This window comes from Barbus barbus (assembly GCF_936440315.1).
Source record: "Barbus barbus genome assembly, chromosome: 18".
NCBI lineage: Eukaryota > Metazoa > Chordata > Actinopteri > Cypriniformes > Cyprinidae > Barbus > Barbus barbus.
Window position 1 is genome coordinate 21,199,167 of NC_136746.1, and position 23,465 is coordinate 21,222,631.

At 36.5% G+C, this 23,465-nt stretch overlaps 1 protein-coding gene across 2 annotated transcripts in view; it reads left to right on the plus strand.

Moving 5' to 3' along the window:
• macrod2 (mono-ADP ribosylhydrolase 2) overlaps nt 1–23,465 on the plus strand; it is a 532,294-nt gene that overhangs the window by 5,407 nt on the left and 503,422 nt on the right. For both annotated transcript variants that reach the window (XM_079440480.1, XM_079440481.1), the window contains one exon: nt 10,117–10,218. In XM_079440480.1, the coding sequence (XP_079296606.1) occupies nt 10,117–10,218 (102 nt within the window). The remainder of the gene's footprint in view (nt 1–10,116; nt 10,219–23,465) is intronic.

Here is a 23,465-nt window from a genome sequence, read left to right on the forward strand (position 1 = left end):
TGTATTTGACCTAATGTGCGCTGCAGCACGATACTACGATATTTCTTCAAAAGCAGATCGTGGAGACTGGAGACATTTTTATCGTCCACGATCAAAAATTGTCATATCGCACACCTCTAGCTCATCTGTGTTACATTTACATTTACATTTATTCATTTAGCTGACGCTTTTATCCAAAGCGACTTACAATTGCTATATATGTCAGAGGTCGCACGCCTCTGGAGCAACTAGGGGTTAAGTGTCTTGCTCAGGGACACATTGGTGTCTCACAGTGGATTCGAACCCGGGTCTCTCACACCAAAGGCATGTGTCTTATCCACTGCGCCATCACCACCCCACCCCATGTGTTCTCCACATAGTTAACCACTCTTCTTCTGTTATAGTTATATTGACTTCCTTTTCCCATTTTTGTTTCACATACATTGTTGAATGTTTTTTTGTTGACATTTAACAGGAATAAATTCTTGATACAAGTTTCTTATTCACCTTCTTTTTATTAGGATCTACAAAGATCTGTACTATTGTTGATCCTGTATCCTCAGGGTCTCTTATATTTTTATTAAAATAATGTCTAACTTGAAGGTAACGGAAAAAGTCTTGTTTATCTAAGTTATATTTGTGAGAAAGTTGTTGGAGACTCTCTAGTCCATTCTCGTTAGAGATAAGGCAGAAGGATGTTATACCCTGTAAACTCCATTGCTTAAATCTAAGATCCAGTCTTGCTGGTTTAAACTGCCATGCACAAGTCATGTTCCACCCATCTTAGTATCCTTCCTTGTCTTTCAATTTTAGAACTCCTTAATTCTTTATACCAAATTTCCAATGGAATCTTTGTCAAACAGTTAAATTTATGTAACTGTGTCTGCTGAAAATGTCTATTTCCTAGTAATACTTGAAGGGGTAATTCAAGTTGTGACTATTCAAAATCTTTCCACTTTGCAGAATATTCATCGTTTAACCAGCAAACCAAGCTATCTTGGCTGTGCTGCCTTATAATAATCGTCTAATGATGGTAGACCTCTCCCACCCTGATCTTTAGGAAGTTAAAGGTTGCCCACTTTTCCAGATGAAACGGGATATTAGTTTTTTCCATTCATCAAATTGCCTTTTTGGTATTTCTATTGGTAAAGCTTGAAAAAGAAAAAGTAATCGTGGCAATATATTCATCTTTATTATCTCTATTCGGTTATGTAGGTCTAAATGTAGGAGAAGCCATCTGTTCAAGTCCATTTTTATAATACTTTAAGATTTTCAAAATTTAGGAGTTGATACTTTTTTAGAATTGAACAAAGATTAACCAATTTTGAACTTTAGTTAGTGCATTTGCAAGATTTGTAGCTATTGTAGCTCAAATAGCTTTCCTGTAGCTCAAATAGTAGAGCATGGCGCTAGCAACGCCAAGGTTATGGGTTCGATTCTCAGGGAAAGCAAGAGCTGATAAAATGTAAAAACTGTAACTTGAATTCAATGTAAGTCGCTTTGGATAAAAGCGTCTGCTAAATGCATAAATGTAAATATAATTTCTGTAATGTGACAATAGTTAATTTTATAGATGGTTGATAGGTCTGCAGGAATTTGAACTCCAAGATATTTGATTAGATTAGATTAGATTAAACTTTATTGTCATTGCACATGTAAGGTACAGGGCAACGAAATGCAGGAGGATGTATCCCATTTAAATGTGTATTCATTACGTATTTTGTTACTTGGGTTATAATTACACGAGAGTCTGTGTTTTATGTATATTTAATTTATATCCTTACTTACTTTTATTTTATTTGGATGGGACAATGCATATTAATGAACGTACAATGACGTAAATATGCCGGATTTAGCACAGTGCTAATTTCCATCCGTAGTCCCAGACATGAAAAACACAAAGAATTTAAAACAATATACAAAAAACCCCCCATGCTTAAATAAAATACTTATTATATAATTATTTTAAGATACATATTTTAAAATTCCTATGCATAGACATTCCAATGTACTTGTTGTAATTGTACCTATTTTGAAAGGCATATTTTAAAGTGCCTATGCATAGTTCTAACTAGTGTTCACAGTTTTGATTGTTGTTCAGCCATCTTTTAAGTTGTTTCTTAAACGAAACAAAAGTGAGGCTACCTCTAATTGCAGTTGGGAGAGTATTCCAACTTGTACAGCCTTTAATAGAAAGGACATTTTGTGCAAAAGTAGTCTTTCTAAATGGTACTTCACAGTCCCCCCGAATTGTTGACCTAGCAGTAGTCTCGCTATTTCTCTTAAATAAAATCCCTCAGAGGTGGTGGGGCCATTCCATTCGTTGATGTGTATATATAAGACAGCTAGTTTTAAATACTTTAAGATTTTCAAAATTTAGGAGTTGATACTTTTTTAGAATTGAACAAAGATTAACCAATTTTGAACTTTAGTTAGTGCATTTGCAAGATTTGTAGCTATTGTAGCTCAAATAGCTTTCCTGTAGCTCAAATAGTAGAGCATGGCGCTAGCAACGCCAAGGTTATGGGTTCGATTCCCAGGGAAAGCAAGAGCTGATAAAATGTAAAAACTGTAACTTGAATTCAATGTAAGTCGCTTTGGATAAAAGCGTCTGCTAAATGCATAAATGTAAATGTAAATGTATTGTTTTAGCATCTGTACCATGTATGAAGATCACAGCATCATCCGCATACATCTGTACATTAAATTCAGGACAGATATCCTGGGAGATCATTAATGTACATGGAAAATAATAAAGGTCCAAGAATTGAGCCCTGCGGAACTCCAATGTGATTACTAAGGCAGGGGGATGTTACACCATCTATAGTGACACATTGTGTTCTCTTCGATAAGTATGATTGAAACCATGATATAGCGTCTGTGGAACAATTAAAGTATGTGAGCTTGGTCAGAAGTACTGGATGGTTGACTGTCAAATGCCTTAAGGTCTAAAAATACGGCTCCTACACAGGGATTCGTATCCAGTAAACACTGAGTATAATACAATTAATCCTGAGTATAATCCAAATTCTTCAAGAGAATACATCACTTTGGGTAAGCTACGTTCTGGGTATATAAAAAACAATAATACATCATCAGCGTATAAACAAATCTTGTGTTCTGTATCATTAACTAAACTCCTCTTATTTCTGTATCGTCTCTGATTAGCTGTGCCAACGGTTCTATAAATAACGCAAATAGGGTAGGGCTTAACGGGCACCCTTGTCGACATCCCCTTTCTAAAGTAATATGCTCAGAAATGTCACCATTAATTTTAAGTCTTGCTATAGGGGTTAAATATAAAGATTTAAATATTCTAATACTTTCCTTTTCAAACCCAAAACGTAGCAGAACCAAGTATAAAAAAACGCTTTTTCTGCATCTAGACTAATTAGAAGGGTGCTAGTTTTATTCTGAAATACAGTATATAATCATTTATGTGTAAGGCTCGCCATATGTTATCATATGTCTGTCTTTGTTTTACAAAACCTGTCTGATCTGTATCTATTAAATCTGGAAGAATATATTCTAATCGCTTAGCCAGTATGGATGTATAAAGTCTATAATCAATATTTAGGACTGAGATAGGTCTGTATGAATTACATTCTAGCGGATCTTTTCCTTCTTTTGGAATTACAGATTTTACAGCCTCTCTCCAGGATCTCGGGGGGTCACCTTCCTCTAAGGTGTAATTAAAGCATTCATGAATCATTGGCATCAATTGTTCCTTGAATGTTTTATACCACTCGGCAGAAAAACCATCCATTCCTGGTACTTTATTTGTTTTAAGTTTTGATATAGCCTTACTTATTTTCCTCTGTTGTTATATTTTGAGTTACTATTTTGTTTTGAATTGATCCAATTGATGTTAAATCCAATGTGTGTAAAAATTCTTGTATGCTTGCAGGGTGAATATAATTTTTCTGAGTATATAATATTATAGTACCTTCCAAAAGCCTGTTGTATTTCTTCCAATTTATGACATATCTTTTTAGTTCTGGGATCTCTCATTTTAATTATACTCCCTTCCGCCTGCGGTTTCCTTATTCTCCAAGCCATAAGCTTTTTTGCTTTTGGACCGTTTTCATAAAATCTCTGCTTTATAAATTTCAGTTTTAATTGTATTTGTTCATCATGTATCTTAAGTTCCAATTTAACTTCTTTTATCCTTTTCAAAATAGTTGGATAATTTTTCTTACCATATTTACTCTTTAAGTTGTATGTTCAGATTCTTTAAATATTTCTGTTTTTCTTTTTTTTCTTTTTCTGTGATGCCCACATTATGAGTTTACCTCACATATCAGCCTTAGCTGCATCCCATAGGGTACAGGGTGTCACCTCTCCATTCTAACATTCTACACATGCTAAATCATTTAAATGATTAACATTGAGTCGCCAGAATGTCTTTTTAGGTTTACTGTCCAGGAACACTAAGATATACTCCAGAATGGTCTGAGATGTCTCTTGCTCTTATTTCACAGTCCTTCACCCTATGTCGTTCTGAACCAAACATAAAAAAATTATCAATTCTAGAGTATGACATATGGGCAAAGGAAAAGAAAGTATATTCTTTTTTGGAGGGATATAGATCTCTCCACACATCTATTAAGCCTAATTATTTCATATTTCTCATTTTTCTAGCTTCCCGACTAATTTGCTTGATGAAAGAGGAGTCAAATTTAGGTTGGAGTTGTACATTCCAGTCTCCCCCACAGATCAATGTACCAGAAGCGTCCTTGGCTATGATAGTAAATATTTTTTTGAGAAATGTTTTGTCTTGGTCTATATACATTTGACCAAAATGAAGTCACATTAGTCATAGTCCCTTTTACAAGGCTATATCGCCCTTCCCTATCAGTAATTTCAGAAAGCAACTGAAAATTAACTTTGTTTGAAATTAATGTTACTACTCCCCGTTTACGACCATTATTGTATGAAGAAAAAAAAGCTCTAAATCCATGCTCTGTGTCAGAAAGATGAGTCTCCTGCCAAAAGATTATCTGTTGATTTTCTCTTTTTATTTTAGCAATGAGTTTACTTCTTTTAATTGGATGTAGTAACCCATTAACATTCAAGGTAATTACCCTATATTCCTGTCTTGGCATGCAGTCTAATCAAATGTTGTTGTAAGGATTGAGGTGACCGAAACATGCAAATCAAAAACATGAACGCTGAACCACATAAAACTTTTTACAAGATGTATTATAAATCTCAGGTGTCCCCAGAATGTGTTTGTGAAGGTTCAGCTCAAAATACCCCACAGATCATTTATTATATCATTTTGAAAATGCCTATTTTGAGTGGAAGCAGAAACAGGCTGTTTTATTCCATTTCTCTTTAAATGCAAGTGAGCTGCTGCTCCCCACCCTCTTTCCCAGAACAGGGCTGTGCAATTTTAGCTCATATCTCAGATCTCTGCCAAAAAACATCTGTCTGGTTTTTATTATCATGTACATCGTGCTGAAATCACGCGTTTAAAAGCCATGTCAATTAAAATTTCTGATATACATTTTTCTGTACGCACAAATCCGAAGGTACGAGAATATTTTTGTGAGCAAAAGAATAAAAAAAAAACTATTTATTCAACAATTTGTCTCCTCTGTCACCCTAGTGCCATTTTAGAGAATATCCACTGAATGTAAATGGCGTACGCTGTTCTGTGGCAGCTGCGTCATGCGGATACGCGGTTTACGTTATTTACGCTTTGATCTGAACTAAAACAACGTATCTGCGTGACGCAGCTGACACAGAACAGCATGTGCCGTTTACGTTCGGGTGACATGGAGGAGACGAATTGTTGAATAAAATCGCTATTTTTTTCTTTTGTGCACAAAGTATTCTCTTTGCTTCGTAAAATTACGGTTGAACCCCTGATGTAACATGGATTATTTTACTGATGTCCTTGCTGTGTTTCTGGACCTTGTTCGTGTAAGGACACTTGCTGTCTATGGAGGTTCAGAGAGCTCATGGGATGCATCAAAATATTTTAATTTGTGTTCCGAAGATGAATTGGTTTTACGGGTTTGGAACGACTTGAGGGTGAGTAATTAATGACAGAATTTTCATTTTGGGGTGAACTAACCCTTTAATTGTGTCTACCGGTATATTGCCCACCCCTGAAGATAGATAAATAAATAAATGCTGATAATTTCACATATTGCAGTATAGAGCCACTCAAAATCACCACAAGGGAAATCTCGGTTGAAGAACGGTTTTAAAAAACGGACAGCATAGAACGTGAGGGTCTCGAGATGCGCTTTTGAGACTTAACACAATAACACAAATATTTCTCTGAAGGCTCAGTTTTTTTTATTTTAATTTTAGTTTTTTAAAGAAACAGGTTGTGATAATTGCTTGAAGAAATTTAATTAAAACAGTGGACCAATCGGAAGACCAATTATGCAACTGGCCCCAGAAAATCAGGGATGATTTTAAAGACAGTTCACCCAAATAAGAAATTTCTGTCATAATTTACCTACTCTTAAGGCCCGTTCACACCAAGAACGATAGCTATAAAGATAACTATATTAGTCCACACCAACACATAATATTGTCTGTTCATTCTAGGTGCACGCACATCTGCCTCTTTAAATTCTTCAGCTTGTGATAGCAAGAAGTTCAGTGAGACAAGAACTTAGTCTCATCTTAGTCTAAAACTTAGTCTAAAAAATTATTTTTTGTTCCATCAAAGAAAGTCAAGTCGTACAGGTTTGAAACGACGAGGATGAATAAGTTTGGGTGTTTTTTTTTAATTTTTGGGTGAACATTTCCTTTGCCTTTTCTTTTTCATGTTATTCATCTTGCTTGTTTGAATGCAAAAAATCCAGAAAAGCATAAATTACATTTGATTTTTCTGAAGCACAGTGCGACAGAGGTTTCATACAAAAAGTCATACAAAGTGCAAACATACAAATCACGTTTATAAAAGACTTGAATACGCTCCAGTTCTTGAAATGTTACTTGCTTTCTCACATAATGTTCTAGAATTAACAAAGAAAGTGCTTCAATGAAACAGTAACGCATGTAAGCATAGTGCTGTATTGCTATGATTCAGCAATACAGATCATTCAGCATAAGGGACAGCTCTGAGTTTCTGGGTTTCATCTATCCTACAAATGGTTCATTGAAAAAAGGCAGAGGAACTTGGGTGTTATACTCTACATTTATCACAACTTTGTCAACCGGACTCACATAGCAATGGTGCTTACATTTGTATGTATATTACTGTAAATGCTACTGCCTTTGTCATCAAACAAAGCTGCTATTTACACCGAGTATAAATGGTGGTAGATACAATTTGCACAAGTAATATGTTTAGAGAAGTAACATGCTATTTGTATTAAAGGCAGAGCAAGGTTAATAAAAATTTGCCAACAAGGGTGGCTATGTGCACTCAATGTAAATAGACACTAATTTATGTTTGTTTTTTTATTTATTGGTTAATTGGCTTTTTGCTTTTTATTAGATAGGACAGTGGAGAACCAGTGGGGAGAGCAATATCGAGAGCAATGCACTGCCGTTTTTGCCTTTTCTTCAATTTTTTTTTTTCAGCTGAAGGATGAGTCAAGGCTATTGGTATTTTTTTTTAAACTCATAACCTTTAATGGTCTTGTTTTAATTGGTGAGATGCTATTAGTATTCTCATATTATTTAAAGATGTAATTTCCACTCTAGTGGCACAAAACAGAATTGCATTAATTCTGAATGTTTTAAAATAGATTTCCTAAATGCTTCCCTGTCTGCTGTTGGTCAGTTTAAACTGGCATTTTCATTCCAATTTCAAATTTTAGGCGTTTTTTTGTGCCATTCTGGTTGGGATGCTCAATATTTTATGGGAAATATTCTTGTATTGTGACATTCTTCTTCTTTTTATTTTTGGTGTTTTGCCTTTATTATGATATGACAGTGGAGAGCAGATAGGAAGTGAAGTTGGAGAGAGAGAGAAGACCGAATCGGGAAAGGTCCTCAAGCCGGGATTCACAACGTAATGCGTATACGATGCCCGTAACACAACGCCGCTACATGTCAGCGCACTTGCCCACTAGGTTGTTGGTGCCGACATTGTGGCATTCTTCTAACGGATATCAAATTGACCTACAAATGCCGATCAGAGTTCATCTTGAACATGTAGCATGTTTAAATCCATTCTTTTAGTCCAACATCAGCTTGGAAAATGTGAAAGAATGATCAGATTCTGTGTGGACCTATTTTCGTTAAGCACAATCTTAGTTAAAAGATGATTTGAAGAAATCCTTAAAATACATCTTGCTTAAAATCCTCAGGCCATTTTCATCTGTAGTATAGTGAGAGAATGTCGGGAATGCTAAATGGAACATTTCCACTGCCTTGGATGAGGTTTGTTCCTCGCACATCCTGTGTGTGCTTCACCAAATGGCTACGTCCTGTGCCAGCAGGCCTGGAGATGAACTAACAGGAGCTGATCTAGTCCTTTCACATTAGAGCCAGATATTTGCTCCGGCTCTACTAATATAAAAGGGCAGACTGTAGGATGGTCTATAGGCAATTATTTAAATGAGCGTAATGAACACTGCTTATTTTAGCTTGCAAATATTCATGTGATTTTTGAATATCATTCTGTTGCATGCCTATGGCATCAAATAGAGCTGACCGACTGGCCAGTGCCAGCAGTTTTTGAGGCCTGATGGTTTGGACGTTCTATTCATTGGCCTACTATCTGTTCTGTTAACCCATATGCACAGTGTTACATGCCAGCACTTTAACCAACCAGATCTGATTTCATTGGTTCTTGTTCTCTCAGTGTTCTGGGAGCTGGTACAAAGCTGTTTGAAAAGGTAACTAGTATTTGTAGATTTATATAAACTTACACACCTTTTCCACTATAGAGAACTCGTAGTGAAGCTGGTTCAAATGTGCAATTTGCTTACATGTTTGACATTTAATTTTATACACTCAAAGGTATGGACAGACTTGCTCATATTATTAATATATTATTATTATTATTATTTGTTTTATATATTTTAGAATAATAGTAAAGCCAAACGACACAAATAGAAGAATGTGGATTATATTGATTGATCAAAAAGTTGTTTAGTGTTATCTCAGTGAGTATATGAGATGGTAGTCTTAAGTAGTGTATGTGTGTGTACACTACAGTTCAGAAGCTTGGCGTCTGTTTTTTTTATGTTTTTGAAGTCTTGGTTTGAAGTCTCAGACGAAAAGTGCTCTCAGTAGGCCGTTCCAGTTCATTAAATTACTTATTCGTGACCTTTTATTTATTTTTGAAAAGTTACATCAAAAACAGTTTTACCTCGTGCACAACCACGTTAAGCTTCAACCCATAGCATAGGCAACCACAGCTGCAACAATGGCACACTAGATCAGTAGCACTCATATTGTAGTCAGTAGAGCGCATGGAAACTTTGATACATGTACCAATGAAGTTGCGTCATGTTTTGGCCCTGCTCGTGCATTCATTTTATATTGACAGTAAAAATGACCCATTACAGAAAAACTACCCAGCACCTGGGTAAAAAATATAAAAAATGTCCCAACAAGCTGAACCCTGCATTTGGGTAAAAAAAATAACCCAGCATTTTTTTTTTTTTTTTTTTTTTTTTGTAGAATGCAGCTGTATGAATAAAAATTTTTACATATTGCCTAATGCCACAAGAGCACTGAAATATAACAAGTACGTAAATCAGTATGTCAGTTATTTAAAGTGGAAATGGCCTGGGGGGAAAAAACTTTTTATGCCTAGATGTTCTAGTGCACAGAGATCTGTAGCACATTTGTAAAGTAATTGCTTAAAATGTTTAAAGAAGTTTTTTTTTTTTTTCACCCACAAAATGCACCACAGTGTGACGTATGTTCATCCAATATGCCATGTTTATGACAAGGTTTTGTTTTTTTTTTGTTTTTTTTGTGGCCACAGTGTGGCGTCACTCTACAGCTTCTCATTTGATATCATTCAGTCCAGTTCCATCTTTCAGAAGCTCAATGTTTGTCATTATAGAGTGAGATGTGAGGTCAGTAGAGTGTTGTAGAACCTTTGATGAACCTGTATTGTTCTGATCAATACCGAAAGTCAACATGCAATATCAGCTGAAATAAAATATTTTCTGTAAATTTAATCTTTGCTTTATCTTTGCCATACAGCTACTGAGGAAGAAGAACAGAAGTCTTTCTTCTTGGCTGACAAAGTGTCTCTGTACAAAGGTGACATCACCACACTGGAGGTGGATGCCATAGTGAATGCTGGTGAGTTTGCGGTTTCTGATCAATTGCAGTTTTAAAGCTTCATTTCCTTAGCAATGCAATTAGTGCACAAGTGTGGCACTATGATTTTCATTTTTATTTTTAATTTGTTTTAATGCTATGTGTTAATTTTAAGCTGGATGTTTTGCATAGTCTAGGATCCACTTTGCATTTGTTGTGCTTGCCTGACCTCTGGTGTTTATAAGTGGTACAGGCATTACTACTTTTTTATTTTCCTTGTTTGTACTGATGCATTTTACAGGACAGATGAGATTTCTGCTTCTGTATATTTAAGTCTGTGCAGTGTGTTTTCTGTCCGTAGTGCATTTTGCTGTTTATTTTTATTTTCTTGATTGTACTTTCACAGGAAAGATGCCTTTCCTTTTCAGGATGAAACAGCATGCCAGAGAACAAACTTGTAAAAATATTTTTTCCCCCTTTTGTTTACATGATGAAATGGTATTATCTGTCTCTCTGGCTTGTTAATTGTCTTGTTTTCATGTTACAGTGATATAAAACCAATTGATTTGTTCCTATTATTACCTAGTAGGGGGTCTGTTTTAAATCTGTTCTGAGAGGAAAGGAGTGGTTATATAGTAGACATTCTGCAGAAATAGACATGTTAACTGGGTTCCGCTGTGGTGAGAGCAGACAGATAACACTGTCATGGTTTACCTCAAGTCATGGAAACCTGGCAATAAAGATCGAAAATTGTGGTAACCCGATGTAAGTGCTTACTTATGCGTTTAGTATGTATTGTGTGGGAGATTGTCATTGATTAGACATGTTCTTGATTCAAGATGTTTATCTCAGTGCCATTCATTGAGAGGAATAGTTTAAAATTCTTGCCACAGAGAGTGATTGTGGTTCATGTCCAAAACTGCTGTCTGTTTGACAAGAGCATCCGTGAAATGTGATTTTTGCTGGACCGTTGATTCTCTAACAACAAATGGAAACTCTTAACAGCTGTGTTGTGCTCTGCTTACTACATGTACAAAAATGTGTTTGTGAATGATTGAGGTTTTTTGTTTATCTCCGTGTAGTTCAGGCATTATGCAATCTAATTGAAGTAATGGTGCCTATGAGCTTTGGGATATTTAGACGAATCTAAACCTTCTGTTGAGTTTACTGCTGTTCTGTGAGCCATGAACCTTGCAAACTAGTAGATTCATTATTACTGGATCTTGTCTGAGTTTCACATTTCCGTTATGTGTATTTACTCTCACATACTAGGTTATTTCTACAGTTTTCTTAGTGTGATGTAGTACTGCAGGCTGATACAGCAAAATATGACATTTTCAGTAAACAATAAATGTATATTTTAATATATCATTCTGTAGTGTATATAGATGCACTATATTGCCAAAAGTATTTGGTCGCCCCCTTCTAATGAACAGGTTTGACTACTTTAGTAATTTCTATGAGTACAAATCTTAATTTTTAAGCATAATGATATTCTAAGAAATTGTGTGCTTCTAATTTTATAGCAACAGTTTGGACAGGATCCTTTTCTATTCTAACAAGACAGTGCCTCTGTGTATAAGGCACGGTTCAAAAAGACATGATTGATTCAGTCAGTGTGGAAGAACTTGACTGGTCTGCAGAAAGCCAAGTCCTGATCCCAGCTGAACACCTCTGGTGTGACTTTAAATGCAGACCTTGAGCCAAAAACTCATCAACTCATATTCAATTTCATACACACACTTATGCATGCATACATATATATGCGCATACACATATAAAAACTGATCTGTTGGAACAGTATTTATGCTATAAATACCTCCGGCACCTCAAGAATTCATATTAACAGATGAAAGGGACTTTTTCCTTCTTTGCATTGTAAAGTTTTTGTTTATAAGACAACTTCCCCTCTGAAACTTTCTGCAAGGTTGCTGTAAGGTCAGCCAACATGGAAATAAGAGAACAGGCCAAATGGTACTCTGGTCTAATCTCGGTGTCTGACGCAATCATACCGATGTGAAACTGCAACAGTAAGCAAAGTGAATAAAATGAATCACATGTTCAATTGCAACGTGGTTGAGCTTCTCTCAGTGCTTATTTCAACAAGTTTGTTTGCGCATTCTTCACATCAGTGGTTGCATAAAAATAATTTGAAACCATTTCGTAGGGTTTGTGGCATTGAATTAGGAAAGTAATTGGTTTAAAGGCTTCAGAGTATGAGGGAGATGACTTATCATGCAGACGGGTGGCTGTTCATCCATCAAAGGCCAGTGGCTCAGGCCAGGAAAGTAATCGCATTATTGCAACAGTGCTTTGGACTGATTCTTAAAGCTCCATTTGTTCCAGTGTTTTTAAGTTTAGATTCCTGGAATGATGTTTCCATCTCTAAGCTATGATGATAAGAACAATCGGAAAGCATCTCTGTGATTGCGGGGAACTGTCTTTTTGCTTCCAGTAGTCCTGCTGAAAATGTAAACAGCATTGTACTCTTAGGAAAAAGAAAACGGTTGCTCATGCAAAATGTGCTGTGATTTTGTAATCATATAAGTCATTTTATTCTGCTTAGTGGATTTCGATTCAATTTAAGTCCTGCTCTATAGATTTATTTTTTTCTTGTCGAATATCTAGCCTATTTTCACTCAGAAATATGTCATCTTACATAGCAAAATGGCTTGTAAACACTTTCACTTTAATCCATCCAACTAACTATTGCATTTGACCGGAAAAGTGGGATCTGGCATGAATTGAGCTGCTTGTGTGGCAGACATTTTGCCTGTCTTGGTTTTGTCCCCACTGTAAATCTCAATATTCATGTCCTTCCCTTCTAAACAGTCGTTGCTTGTGTCCAAAATCACATAGACATACTCTCTGTAAAGGTATTAGTTTTGAGTAAGGAATTAAGACCATTTGCGACCATTAAAAAATGTATTCTACATAGTATGAATGTGTGTAATATAAATGTAATATGGATGTACTACGTTGGCCATGTTGTTATTGTCATGTGACCTACCAGCATCAGTTGTGGCACGCGTAATGCCTTTCCTGTGGCCTCATGGGATAGTGAAGGATGCACACTTTAGAATCATTTGGATATGCTTATTGTGTTATGAATACTGTGAATTTGGACATGCTACTCTTTTCACATACTGTTTTCACCTATGTTATAGGAGGGAAGTATGCAATTTGAATGCAGCTATTCTTTGGAAGAAACAGGTGGATGAAGGAATGACTCTTCCAATCCCTTTGAGATTTCATGAATCTATTGGGCTGTTGTACTGATTGCCAATTTCTTCCTTGAGAAGAAGAGTTGCATCATCTAATGGATTCGGTTTCTTTTTGAACATCTTACATGTTAGAAGAAAAACAAACACCTTCCCCAAAAAACTCCCAGCTCAGTCAGAATCAGCTTTCCCCTGCGTTTAGTCTGACTCTTGTTTTTTGTTTTTTTTTTTTCTTCTCAGTATGTTGGTTTATAGGTAATCACAGTTATTTTCCTGCACTTAGAAGTCCAACGAACCTCGATGAGCCTAATATCCGTTGTCCTCACGGTGCATACAACAGCCTTCTGTCTGTCTCCTGGTCCTCACAGAAAAAACACAACGCCAATAAAAAATCCGAAGAAGGAGTGAAATTGAGTGATTATCATGGTTATTCTTTTAATCATGCAGAGAGGTTGACGCAAGAGCCGCCCTGCCATCATAAACTTTTTTTCTTTTGTCTTTTCCGACTATAACAGTTTTTACTCCCCTGTGGTGCTTTTATTGCTGGTTACGTTGAGGAATATTACTGTAATAAAGAAACCTCTTGAGGCTTCTGCTCAAAAGGCCTTTTTCAGATCATGTAATATTATATTCCGTAACTTGAGTTTGAGGATTTTATTGGTGACAAAAAGTGAGAAGGATTAATTCATTTGATGTTAATGTTCTCTCTGTATTAGAAAGTTGTGGCTGCTATCATACGGTTTTTACATATGCTTATAACCAGAAAAGCATGGAAAAAGGCCAAAAAATCACCATAAAATTTTAAAGTCATACAACAGCTTTAAGTTCTTCTTCACTGAAAAAAATATTAAATGGCTTCAGAATGACAGACTTTGTGAGAACTGTTCTAAATGAGACAAAGGGGTGATTGCAGAGTCTGTGTATATATTGTATACCAAGACAGTTCACTCGTATTACTATGAATGGTAGAAACCACAATGTACAATATGGAGGAATAGTTAATGCCTTCTGAATAGAAGAGCTAATAGCCAATTGATTAATTATCCTGATATTTCAACTGCCTTTAGAAACTCTGGTTCCCACTTCCCATAGAAACAGTCAATGTCATGAGGTTCGCAATTGGCTGGGCCAATCTAAAATGTGCTCAAATAGAGTTAAAAAATGTATTTATGTAACGGTTCATGTCAGATTTTATTTAAAATATTATTTATATGAGTTTGTCAGTTAGTGTTTGATGTTTCAGTATTTCCACATTCAGTTAGATAGATTGTACTGTAATGATTAGGCCAACCGATCAGCATCTGGTTCTGGAGAATTCCCCCTCGAGATGGTTTTGTTGTCTTCACATCCATTTGAGTTACTGAAAACAAAAAATTAGTTTTAATCCAGCAATATTAGTTAAGTGTGCTGGTTTTACACTCAAGCCCTGTAGAGTTTGCATTGGAAATGTCAGGCAGCATGAAATTAAATGGCAACAGTAATTAATTCTGGGCGGCTTCATGCTGCATGCTGAGAGAGGTGAGGCTGTAAGCATGTTAAATGGGTTTTTAAATCACTCTCTGGATGGCCAATTATTTTTTCATAGAAATAAATTTCTTGTCAGAGCTGCTAATTGAAATAGCAGCTGACATCAGGGTCGTAATAGGTGCAGAAATTTTAATTGCTCTCCCTTTCTTGTTTTCACACAAGGTGTCGGTTCGCAAAGCAAGCAAAACAAACACCGAATAAAGAAATGGTGAAGTCTGACGGGGCGGTCAGATGGTGAAGCTGTTAAATATAGCGTTGAAACTTATGCCAAAAATATCTGTCTGGCAAAAAATGAGAACAAGCAGGGAACTTAAAACTTAAACTAAAAATAAATATGTAAAAAAACAAGAAAAGCCAAACTTGAGTTGTGTGAAGCATACGGTTGAGTGCTCCAACATTTGAAGATGTTGTGTGCAGGCTTTGTGCTCAGGAGGGGGAGAGTGTCGTTTTGTAATTATGGGAGCTCTTCAGAAAGGATCGGAAAGCCGTGTCTTTTGCCCTGTAGTGTGGTGAGACGCAGCCACAGATGAATGCAGTAATGGAGTCTAATGCACTCTGCACATTAAATGTTCTATGAGTCACAAAGCTTAATGGAGAGCACTTGCATGTTTAACCGAAGACGGGCCGCAGCTCTTTTGTAATTGACATTTGAAAGTGGGAAAAGAGCACTCCTTATCAACACGACTTGCAAAGGGGGGGAGGGCCAGCGTGCACTGTCATCATCAAAAAAAGGACCCTAAGATGTAAATCGGAGCTTAAGTTGCTAAAAGCATTAGAGGCATCTTTTGATAAGACAAAGTAAATTCACGATTAATGTATACATCTTGACATATCTTTTAGAGGGTAATGACCAGGCACATGGAACCTGTACCTGTAGAACTCTTGACGTTCACAAAGTGCTACACATTTGGCTTCAGTTTCAGAAACCAGTAAATAAGGCTTTGAGGTATAGCTAAAACAGGTTTTACATTTTTTTACAAATTGTTTCATTGATCAGTATGCAATAATATTAGTATTATGTTTTTTTTGAATGACATCAGGAACTGAATAAAACCTTTTGTTATTTTAGTTCACTAAATAGTCTATTTGATGTGAAATATTATTGCAATTGAAATCCTTCTACACTCTTGTTTTTTGTTGTTGTTGTATTTTTCTTTGTTTTAATTTTTTTTTAATCAAACCATGATTATTTGATTAGAATGTTCAGGAGAACAGCATTTTTTAAAAGGAATCTTTTATAACATTACAAATGTTTTTGTCACTTTTACAGTCCTTATTTTTGTTTTCTTTGTGCACAAAATGTGTTCTCATAGCTTCATAAAATTTAAGGTTGAACCATTGATGTCAAATGGACTACTTTACAACCTTTCAGGGCCTTAAACTTGGTATATGCATTGCTCTCTATGGATGGTTAGAAAGCTCTCAGATTTCATCAAAAATATCGTAAAAGGTGTTCCGATAATAAACTAATGGATTTGGACTGACATGAGGGTGAGTAATTAATGACAGAATTTCATTTTCAGAATTTCCCTTTAAAACTGTTTCTTTCTGAATGCGCTTATTTTCACTTGGAGGGATCGCAAAATTACTCATGTTCTTTAGGATATGCTTTTTGGAATCTTAATGGTCACATAAAACATGAAATAATCATTGTGGTATTCACAATGTTGCTTATTTTCTGTTGCCAACAAAATCACTGCAAATATATTGTCATATATTCGATACATCACTCAGTACCAAAAGTAGTGTTGTGATCTGAGTTCAACTTAACACATTTTACCATATTTAAAACTTTCTTAGTATGCATAAATCAGCCCAGACAACCATTACTACTATTGCCACTATGTGAAAAATGGTGGCATTAGTAATAGCAGCAGTGGTTGTCCTCCTAGCCCAGATGGAAAACTTTGGTCAGGCTTGAAGTCTTCTCAACTCGCAGTAAAACATCTTGCAGAAGTTCAGTAACAGCAGTTCTTGTTTCAAGGATGTTTTTCTTTGATGTCTGTGATTGTTTTAGGGCAAGAGAGCCTGCGCAATTTGAAGACTTCAAGGCATTTTCAGCAGTATTGATTCTGCAGTGATGTGAGCAAGAGAAAGACTGTGTGTTTGAGGGTTCTTGCTGCATTGAGGTGGTGGAGGGAGTGTTTGTGCCTGTGTGTGTTTGACTGGATGAAGAAGGGAAGCGAGGTGAACATTTGTTTGGTATTTCTGGTCAAGGCTTTAGCACTTAATAAAATCAGTTTTTGATATAATGCCTTACTGACCTCCGCTCTCAAGTTTATATTGATTACAGACCCTCTAAAAAACACACTTACTGACAGAGTTCAGATCCAAGTCCACAGTTCAGGCTGGACAGTAGCAAGTGAGTTGATGTGCAAACTTGTGATTGTTGCAATGTTGCATCAGGAATGAAAATCGATGGCTGCTGCCCATGGCAGTTGCTGCTCTAATGAACAGTGAAATAACTACGATGCGTGTGTGTGTTTGTGTGTGTGAGCACAGAACTGAATTCACTTTTAAAAAGCCCTGTTAATACTGTCAGCATGATGGGATTCAGGTTCAGGGCTTTCTGTAATACTACATGCACACATTCTCTCCCTTCCCCTTTTTTTCCCCCAGATTTGCATTGCTGATTGCAAATGGAAACGAAACTGACCTCAATTCTGAAACTGTCTCGCGCTCTCATAGATTTGTGGCTTGACCTTTTAATCTTTGAAAGCAAAAGTGCAGGGATTTTCTCAGGTGTTTTCAGGATCCTTTAGGAGGCTGAGTCTTGTTGTCTAAGATTTGAATGTCATAATGTTGTGCATGCTAAATAGGTGTCACTGTGCAAACAGATTTTTTACTTGCACCTGTGTAATTTAAAACAGGAGGGAATGAGGATTGTCAGATCTGGATTTGATGTCCTCCCAAGCATCAGCAATGGTCCGCCTTTCCTCTTCCAGTGTATTCTCTGAATGGACCAGTCTATTCAAAAGCTGATTGTGAATCTGTTTATCGAGATGAAGTTTGCATCTTTTGTGAAACTATGTGGGGCTGTTTGTCCTTTGCAGTATTGCCAGCGATCTTATCCCATTAGGGAACTGGAGGAATTTAGGAATTAATTTTCAATTCTGATACTGACCGGACATCTTTTAATTTGCATAAATTAATGTAGTCTCATTCACTGATGAATCAACATATAATAAATATTATATACACTATTGTTCAAAAGTTTGAAATCATTACGAATTTAACAATATTTTAAGGAAGTCTCTTTGTTTACATGTTCAAGCTGCAGTTATTTGACCAAAAAATAAAAAAAAAACCCCCCAGTAATATTGCAAATCTTTCTTTCTTTTGAAAGGCAGTGTATCATGGTTTCCCCAAAATATTTAATTCTTATGTTATATAATTACCTCTGAATTTGATGTTTGCATAATCTTTGGTGGAAATACTGGATTTACCAGAGAGAAAAAGAGCTTTATTTTAGCCAGTACCATTTGATTTTGATGGATGTATTTGTATACAGTGGGGTATAAAGGATTTTTTTAATTTAAAAAATTGAGATTAAATAATTTTTAGAATTTTGAAATGTAAAAGTGAAACAACCTGAACATTCTGAACATCAGGTTTATTTTTTATCTTATGACTATAATGTGTTTCCAGCTTCTCTACAAAACTGCATTCTCAGTCAGAGTGTGTCAAATGCTAATGAATCAAAGAGTCTTTCTCTCTTGAGCCTTCACAAGAGCTGCTGGGCAGTTTGACATCTTGGCCTAAAGGGGGCACTGTGCATCCATGAGAAACCTGACCCTGAGTGCAATCTGAGAAAACGGCTCAGACCTCTCATGCAGTGCTCATCTCTGTTGTTTTGACCAAATCCACAGCGCTTGTTTGGATAGCTGCTTGTATTCCAGGGATGTCGCGGTTGTGACGGATGGCTCTCGTCTTACTTTATTCTCAGGTTACTGAGATGAGAGGATGTAGCTCTTCGGCTCTGTATATTTGTACACGTGGGCAGTTGCAGACATGCAGTTGGTTTTCGGGGAAGATAAAATAAAATTTAAACCATTTCGACGAGAAGGGAAAATAAGATCTATTCAGATCTAAGAGAAAGCAAAGCATCAATCAAAACATGTAGAATCAATTGTGGTTTTGTGAGTGGGAACATGCACAAGCAAAGAGAAAAACATGTCAAAATAAGCATAGAGCGATGATATATGCATTGCCTCCCGACAGCATCCCATTCCTTTTCGTAGAAACTCATTTTCCCTGAAGTTAGTTCGGCCTAGCCACCTGCTGGCAGCCCGTTGTCTGTGCCTCTGCTTTGCTGCGAATTTCCCAAGATACGTCCATGTCTTCCTCATTTTTCCTGCCGTTTTGTCAATTTTTATGACTAAACGCTAGTTTTTCAGACTTTCATTGAAGTCTGTCTTTCGAGTTACCAGCGCAAGACTCTGGGAAACTGTGTGCCTTAGCAAAAATGCTTATTAGGTGCTTGGTTACATGCCCACAGTGGGAATATTTGCAGTAATGGCCCCTCTGAACATTTTCATAATTGGCCGTTCAGCGCTCCACAAATACAGATTTCAGAAAGCATGTGCTGTTTTTGAAGGGGGTTGTTTGCTGAGCAGAGGGCTTTCTTCCTCTCTTTGAAAAAGACATGTCGGTTAATGTCGACCACCAATGGGCTTATCAGAGTTACGCCTTCCAGTAATACCCCTAAGCCTGGGATACAATTGGATTTTCTTCCCCCCTTCTCCGTAAAGGACCTCTCCCAATGTTCATTGCTCATTTCATAACAGTCAGTCATTCCCTCTGCGCACTGTTCTTTGTAATCAGCCTGAGAATATTTGAATGTTGCCGTACGCTCGTCTTGTCTATAGTTGTGCGGAGCCTTTTGCAAAGTGAGCTGTTTTATACAGAATGAATTCTGGGATAAATGAATTGAATTCTGGGATAAATGCAGTTGAATTGAGCTTTAATTAACAGCCCATAATTATAAAGCACTCAGTGCTGAGCAGCATTAATGGGTGGAATTTAGACTTGATGTTTAAAACGCGGCTGCACTTTCCTTGCGTTAGCGCGTAACTTTATCTGTGCTTCTGTGCTTGATTGCAGATCAAATGGTGGTATGAGGAAATTGATTTTGATGGTGGTGTAGTTGTCCTGCACTTTAACAGATGGAATTGAATGGATCTCTGCTTCATGGCTGTTCTCTCGTTCTCCTTCATCTGTATGCTAATGCCAGACGAATGGCGTTTGTTAGGAAATTAGTTTCAATTGACTTGACAGGAGTTATATTATTGTTCTCATTGCACAACTGCATAAGCCAGCCCCACTTTTCGGCTTAGCACACTGAAGTTTAATGCTGTTATGGGCAGATAGCATTTCAAATGCCTTCATGTGATTTCTGACTAATAATATTTTGTAATCAAATCCAGGAAGTACTGCATGAAAGCAGGTTGGAAAGCATGTATAAGCACATGATGACAGGGTCTCAACAAGCTCTTTACTGTAGATGTACAGATCTCTGTTGGTAACAACAGAGGTGGTGTTTGATGTAGTTGGTGGAATTATGATCTTTGAGTATTGCTAGCTTCTAATGCAAATCTTGGTGTTTTTTTTTTTTTTTTAGTCTGCTTGACTGCAAATATGTGTGGGTTGTTCTTTAATTAATGGAAATTTTCTGTCCCTTAGGGTGATTTTAAAGAGAAATGCTATAAAAATGTTGTAAGTATAGATTTCTTTTGTTACTTAAATTGCTGTTTTTTTTAGAAGGTTGAAAAGTTTATTTAGCAAATATTAGCATAAAGTCAAGCATTTTACAAAACTTCCAAACTTTCAGAAGTCAAATGTCATTAAGAGTTTATTTGGTGATCTGAGAGTATAATTTCCAAATAGCACAGTATTTGAGAATTTAATTCAGAATCTATCCATTACTACGTTTTTTTCTTTGTTTTCACATTACAACAATTGAAAGTTGGTAAAAGGCCATGATCAGATCCTCATTTTAGAATAAATGTTTACACACATTTTTCAGGCTTTCAAGGCATCAAAAATGATCCCTGACAATATACATAAGTGTAAAACAAACATACAATTCTTAGCATTTCAAAATGCTTCAACACAACGTTCTGTCAATTTTAAGTTAATTAAACAAGGTATTAGTAACTTAACCATTTTGATGCAGTTTGCTACTTTTATACATGTAGTGTAACATACTGACACATTTGCTTACACACACTCAGTTTTGTTGTTATGCAGCAAGGAGAGACAGAGAGAGCTAAGAGGAAAGCATTGGTTGCCTTGGATACAATGGGCAATGTCTGTTTTGTGTTCTGGAGACACTGTTCCACTGTTTATTGGTTTTCTCAACTGGCCCTTCATTGAACCCTCTGATAACACATGCCTTAATATCTTCTTCAAGTGGTAATTGTGGGATTTTGAAAGGCGCAAGATCCAATAATTGAATTCCCTTAAATTGTTTCTGTCTAATTTTTATCACCTGGTTGGATTGGCTACTTTTTAAATGAATATTAATCCCAGGGTCTTTGTAAACAGACTTGATGACGTCCATTAAGTGGCCCTGTTTTAAATAAGATGGAGCCAGTGGCTGAACTGTGTCATTTAAAGTACACGTGAACTATGTATTAAAAGACAGCACAGGGTCATGTAGAGGAGATGCAGAAATGCTGTTCATTTGCAGCACTTGCTGGATGAGTTTGTCAGAAGCACAATTCAGAAGTTGTGACCTTACACAAACTGCATTTGTTTAACCTCCTCTGGTTTTTCGTAATAATTGGATGATGGCTGCTGCCATTACCGTGATGAAATGGCCAAATAAGTGACTTAAGTGTTGCCTCATAAGCGGCAAAGCTTGTCGGCGTGCTGTTTTGTTGCCCTTTGATGGCATGGTTGGCAAGCCCACCTGTCAGATTAAGACTGCCATTGTGACATGAACATGAAGTCTTTTAAGTACCGCAGAATTATTATATAAAAAAAGAAAGTCCAATGCTCATATGTTTTGACATGCTGAGACATGCAGGAACGTCTTGCAGCAGATTTCTAGTGATTTGCTGTTGGATGTTCTTTTTTCTTTTTTTAAACCAGGAAGACAGGAACTATAAACCTGACAACACTACTGCAGATCAAACAACTTTTTTATTTTTGTACTTTGGCTTTAATGCAGCATTCTCAAGTCAACAGTGGCATCAGATTATAAAATCACAATTACAGCTGTTATGTCAATGATTGTGCTAGAACGTTACTGATGGGACTACAGGGATATGTAAAAAACAAAAAAAAAAACAACAAGGGCAGGAAGGACCGACATGAAGGATAAATACTACATGTTGGATAATTACTCGAGATAAATGCAAATAAATATGCAAATTCTGTGTAAAGATGCTAAATTATCACATGCTGCCTCGTTTCCTGTCAGCTCATTGTAAGTAGTAGCCAAAACTAATAGCCCTGTTTGTTTTGAGAAAATGTCTGGCAGTAGGGCAAACAATTAGTTTGACAGAGAGGGGAAAGAACTTGTGATCAGAGCAGATGAAGATTATCCTGAAAAATTGATTGAAATAAAAGGGCCAATATGGTGAATTGGTGTGTGTGTGTGTTTTAAAAAAAAAAAAAAATATATATATAAAAATAACGACTTTATTCAACATATTCTGGGGTCTCCTGTGAATGTACTTGAGTGGTACTGTCACGAATGCTCAGTAGAGACTGACACGGAAGAGCAGAACTGTTGAATAAAGTCGTTATTTTTGTTTTCTTTGCACACAAAATGTATTCTTGTAGCTTCATAACATTACGGTTGGACCACTGCTGTCACATGGACTATTTTAATGATGTCCTTACTGCCTTTCTGGGCCTTGAACAGTGGTAGTTGTGTTGCTGTCTATGCAGTGTTAGAAAGCTCTTGGATTTCATCAAAAATAACTGTGTCCCGAAGATGAATGACGGTCTTATGGGTTTGGGGCGACATGTGGGTGAGTAATTTATGACAGAATTTAAATTTTTGGGTGAACTATCCCGTTAAAGCACCTGTGATTTTGTGAACTAAAAAAGCTTTGTGAAAATAGTTTAAAGGGGTCATCGGATGCAAAATTCACTTTACAAGTTGTTTGAACATAAATGTGTGTTGGAAGTGTGCATCCTATGATAAAAATCTACCCAATAGTTTTTTTTAAAATCCCCTTTCTCAAATCAAGCTGTTCTGAGGTTCCTGTCAGAATGACGTAGTTCTGTACAGACCGCTCTCAGGAGAGTTGATTGACAAGACCGTCTTATCTTAGACCTGCCCTGATTGATCTGAAAGCTGTCCAGCTCCGCTTGACAAGATGTCTCCGATTAAACAATTGAGGCGTTTTGTTGTTGGATGTAATAATGAATATAGCAGTCGTCATTTACTCCCGACATCTGAGCCGCTGAAGACGTAGAAGATTAACATTACTTTTGTTTTGAAGGGAATGCGACGATCCCCGATCTACATAAATGCATCTATGTTCGCTCGAATCATTCGTGATCCAGCTTTATCTACAGAAGAAG